We start from the raw sequence: 5000 nt of genomic DNA, 5'->3' as shown, positions 1-5000 counted from the left end.
TATATATATATATATATATATATATACACACGCACATACATATATATATATATATATATATATATATATATATATATATATTTAAATTTACTGGAATGTTTGGCTTTTTGGCTTAGAATTTGTCTGGAATGTTTAGACTATTCTGTGAGACAGTAACAATCCTGGAGGTACTGCAGTTCAACAAGGAATTACAGCACAGTAAATGTTCATAACCATATTACACAGTATCCAAGACAGTACCTCTGGTTTCAGGATATTTGGAATGATATATACAATAGGATTTTTTCTAAAGTTCATAATCCTTGTAACAATTTCTTTAAGTTTCTGCAACGCAACAACAGAATTTGGTAAAACTTTGGTCTCATTAACATTTTTGCTGTTTTCTTTTCTTTTTCTTTTTTTACTTCAAAGAATTTAGCTCTGTGGAAATATTTGGTATATTTTTTTCTATTCTTCTTCATCATTCTGCTTTAAATTGATTTTAAAGTTTAGAATGATTCCGTCTGTGTAGTAACAGTCCAGTTTAATATCTGCTGTAGATCATAATGAAATTGCTTGTTAACATATATACATATACATATATATCTATATATATATATATAGTGTATTTTGTGTGTACAGTTAGATGTATGATTGATCTTGTTGAGTTTGGAACTCCACACAAATGATCATCATCCGATTTGCTTCCAGTATTGGTTATGATAATCTATTGGGGTTAAGCATCCAATTGCACTTAGAACATTCAATGCGGATGTTCCAGACAACCACAATGGTGAAACATACGTAGGGAACAAATGATATTAATTTGTGTTTATCATAATAAATAAATATATGTGTGTGTGTGTGTGTGTAAAGAATTTTGTTGTTTAACAGAATAATTCTATATTCTTCAACATTGGTCCTTTTCGTTTTTAAACTGGCTTTTAAATTATTAAATATAAATTTTGTTTGTACTGTAACAATTTAATTTGATATCTGTCTGCTATAGTTTATCTAAACTCACTGGTGTGTTATTAAAAAAGAAAGTTAAATTCCATAGGTTTATGAAACCAATTTCTGTTCTTCAAAATTATATTTTGAAACGGTTTTAAAGGTTTAAATATGATTCCCTTTCTAATGTTCCAGTCTTTCTGCTGCAGGATTCTTTAAACCAACTGTTGTACCATTTCAAAAACAATACATATGTATATAATAATTCTTTCAACAATAAGCACAAGGCTGACAATTTTGTGGGAGAAATAAGTTGATCACATCAACCTCAGTGCTCAACAAGTCCGTGTGTCATAGATCCCCGAAAGGATGACAGGCAAAATCAACCTTGACAGAATTTGAACCCAGACCATAAAGATGGATGAAATGCCACTAAGAATTTTTGTTCAGCATGCTAACAGCTCTGCCAGTTTGTTACCTTTTTTTTATTACAGGCACAAGGCCTGAAATTTTGGGGGAGGTAGGGCTAGTCAATTACATCGACCTCCCCAGTGCTCAACTGGTATTTAATTTATCAACCCCAATAGGATGAAAAGGCAAAGTTGACCTTGGCAGAACTTGAACTCAGAATGTAAAAACGGCGTAATGTCACGAAATATTTTGTCTGGCATGCTAAAAATTCTGCCAGCTCGCTGCCTTAAATATGTATATATACATAAATAATAACTCTGTTGGTTAAGGAAACCAATTTGTATTCTTCAAAATCATTCCCGTTTATGAAATGGTTTAAACTTTTAAATATAATGTACCAGTTCTATTTAACATGTCTATCTGCTATTAATTCAGATTTGTTTTTTTTAACGTTGTATTCAAGAAATATTTTCTGATCACTATCTAGCAGAATTTATATATTTGTCGAGATGGTGCATTATTATTATTTTTTTTTTGGCAAAAGATGTGATATTAATAATTATAACAATGATAATAATAATAATAATAATCCAGGCTGAATGCTTTGGGTTTTTTTTTTTTTTTTTTGTGTGTTTTGTCTTGTTCATTGTTTTGTTTTTTTGTTCTGATTAAGTTTTAGAAATTGTAGTTGATAACAACTAAAGTGCTGTTCGTTCGTCGTATACAACTTCTGATTCGTTATGTATAAGACAATCTGTGTCGTTAGAATAAAGCGCAGTGTGTGGTAAGGTACTGTTTTTCATGAGGGCAATCGCTGCTGCACTTTCGTTTCTCATGCGGTTCTTCTTCTTCGTGTCCACCTAAGTTAGAAAAAAAGAAAAGAGAAAAAAAATAGTCAGTTTGAGACACAAGCACTTACACACACACACACACACACATGGCAGAAGATAGTTTGAGGCACAAACACAAACACACACACACACACAGTAGACCTTTTGGTTACCAAGTTCCTTTTCAAGGCTTTGGTTGGCTTGGGGTTTATAGTAGAAGACACATGCCCAAGGTGCTGCACAGTGGGACTAAACCTGAAACTATGTGGTTGAGAAGTGGACCTAAGAACCCTGTGCCTCACAGATGATATGACAAAGGACTGGGTTCTCTGTCAATATGAAACCCTCAAAAAGACTTGCCCTCTTCAGCAAAATGCTATGTTTTAGGTTTTCCACTTGTTAGTGCTTCTCCCCCCACACTCAAGCATTATGCCTGTTCCTTTCTTCCAGCTCCTAGCTCTTTCAGACCATCTAATTACATTATAACTTACTTTTGCCCACGTCCACCTTGTGGCTATAATCTTTACTACACTTGCCGCTTGTCCCCACCCCACTTTTCGGCATCTTCCTATCTTCCGCTGCTCATAATTCTAGCTTCATTTTGGCAGTCCTCCTCCTTACCCCTCATTCTCTTTCCTACACAATCTTGTCAAACACCTACCTGTGCCTATTCAGCTTGTCATGTGAAGACCACTAGGCACCTTATTACCATTATGAGGGAATACTGAAAAGTCCTCGGCTTTGCATAAAATACAGGAAGATCAATTAATTAGAATTTTATTCAACATATTCCCCTCTTAGAAAAACTGAAGGACCACTGCAATAACTGTGTGAATTTAAGCCCTGTAAAAGAACTCAGAAGGTTGGGTCTCCAACCAGGCCTTTCGCAAGACCCTTAAAGCCAGGAAGTTTTCAGTACCCACTTCTATTTATCTCTTGTAGTTCCCACTGATCATTTTCACTTTCTCTCTCTCATGTTTCCCTACGACATGGGAATAGCCATGCTGACCCCTCTACAGGAACCTCCTTTGTTCTTCTACCCCACAAAACGCCACCAAATCCTCCGTCAGGATTCGTAGTCCTGCAAACTGCATGGCAGCCTCAACAGGCAACATGGCATGAAAATAAGCATTCAGTCCACATAGTAAAATGGTTGGTATCACTAGGTACTTTCCATGCCTAAGCAGACATTGGAACTTGGTGAAGTTCTTGGACATACTGGATCTGGTCAAAACTGTCCAATCCATGCCAGCATGGAAGATAAGCATTAAATGGTGGTGATTTACAGCAGGAATTTTTAGAAAATACTTTGAACAATGTGAGACTATGGCAAGATATGTTGCCACAATGTAGTGTCATCTCAATACCTTTATACAGCATAAAAAGAAATTCTACTTACTCTAGAATATACTTCTTCTGCCGTCAGTCTTGGACTGTCTTCGGGTGAAGGGGGTCCAAAAGTAATTGATCCAGAAGAATCCTCTTCAAATCCAAGGTTTTGAATACCTAATGAATAATAATAATAATGATTTAGTTCATTAGTGTCTTGGTTATGAAAGCATGTATAGTGGAGGAGTTTGTTTCTCAACCACATGGTTCTGTCTAATGAATAAAAATTATAATGATTTTAAATTTTGGTACAAGGTTAGCATTTTCTGGGGAGGGGTCAAATCAATTACATCATCTCCAACGTTTAACTGGTACTTATTTATTTTATTGATCTTGAAAGGATGAAAGGTTAAGTCAACCTTGACAGAATTTGAACTCAGAACATACAAAAAGACAAAATACTGCCAAGCATTTTGCTTGACATGCTAATGATTCTGTCAATTTGCCACTTTAAAGTAAAAATTTGTGGAATTTGAACTTAGAACACGAAGAGCTGATTGAATGTCATTAAGCATCTTGTATGGTTCTACCAGCTTGCTACCCTCTTTCGCTTGTTTCAGTCATTTGACTGCGGCCATGCTGGAGCACTGCCTTTAGTCGAGCATATCGATCCCAGGACTTATTCTTTGTAAGCCTAGTACTTATTCTATCGGTCTCTTTTTGCTGAACCGCTAAGTTACGGGGACATAAACACACCAGCATCGGTTGTCAAGCGCTGGTGGGGGGACAAACACAGACACAAACATATATATATATATATATTAATGGGTGTGTGCCTTTATTTGTCCCCATACCATCGCTTGATAACTGGTGTTAGTGTCTTTACATCACTGTAACTTATCAGTTTGGTAAAAGAGACCGATAAAATAAGTACTAGGCTTACAAAGAATAAGTCTTAGAGTTGATTTCTTTAAAAAGAATCCTTTAAGGTGGTGTTCCAGCATGGCCGCAGTCAATTGACTGAAACAAGAAAAACGATAAAAGAAAGAATATACTGATCAGGTGATTAGAGTCATTAAGGTGAACCAGGTGTTGTACAGGAGAATACTTTGACGTACCAATATGCTTAACGCCAAAAGATGTCTTTAATTCTTTCGGCCAGAATGTTGGATGAACAAATCCTGGAGAAACATTCTTGTCTTGACTGGCATCAATTTTCTGAATTTCTCTTTCAGCAGAAGGACCATCGGAATTGGCATCCTAGGAATACGAAATCAGTAAGAGAATGTATAAAGATACCAATACATTTGTATACATTTGAGTATATGCATATATATATATATAAGTGTGTGTGTGTGTGAGTGTGCGTGTGTGTGTGTATATGTGTGTGGGTATATATATATATATATATATATATATATACACACACACATATATATATATTATACTCATTTATTGTGCTTTTACTTATTAATTTTTCTATATGTGACAGTGGATTTT

At 35.2% G+C, this 5000-nt stretch overlaps 1 protein-coding gene across 5 annotated transcripts in view; it reads right to left on the bottom strand.

Annotated features, from left to right (window-relative positions):
* The window catches only part of LOC106867625 (contactin-3), a 629470-nt gene that overhangs the window by 2818 nt on the left and 621652 nt on the right, over window positions 1–5000 (bottom strand). For all 5 annotated transcript variants that reach the window (XR_016238615.1, XM_089343329.1, XM_089343331.1 and 2 more), the window contains 3 exons: window positions 4619–4760; window positions 3571–3677; window positions 1–2201 (listed from right to left, as the gene is read on the bottom strand). The exon at window positions 1–2201 is cut by the window's left edge and continues 2818 nt beyond it. Coding sequence is in view for 4 of the 5 variants with exons in the window: in XM_089343329.1 (XP_089199455.1) it covers window positions 2040–2201; window positions 3571–3677; window positions 4619–4760 (411 nt within the window). In the remaining variant the exon portion in view is untranslated. The remainder of the gene's footprint in view (window positions 2202–3570; window positions 3678–4618; window positions 4761–5000) is intronic.

This window comes from Octopus bimaculoides, chromosome 27 (assembly GCF_046866305.1).
Source record: "Octopus bimaculoides isolate indiv1 chromosome 27, ASM4686630v1, whole genome shotgun sequence".
NCBI classification, from domain to species: domain Eukaryota; kingdom Metazoa; phylum Mollusca; class Cephalopoda; order Octopoda; family Octopodidae; genus Octopus; species Octopus bimaculoides.
Note: the sequence above shows the minus strand (reverse complement) of the source record. Positions and strands in the feature narration are given on the sequence as shown.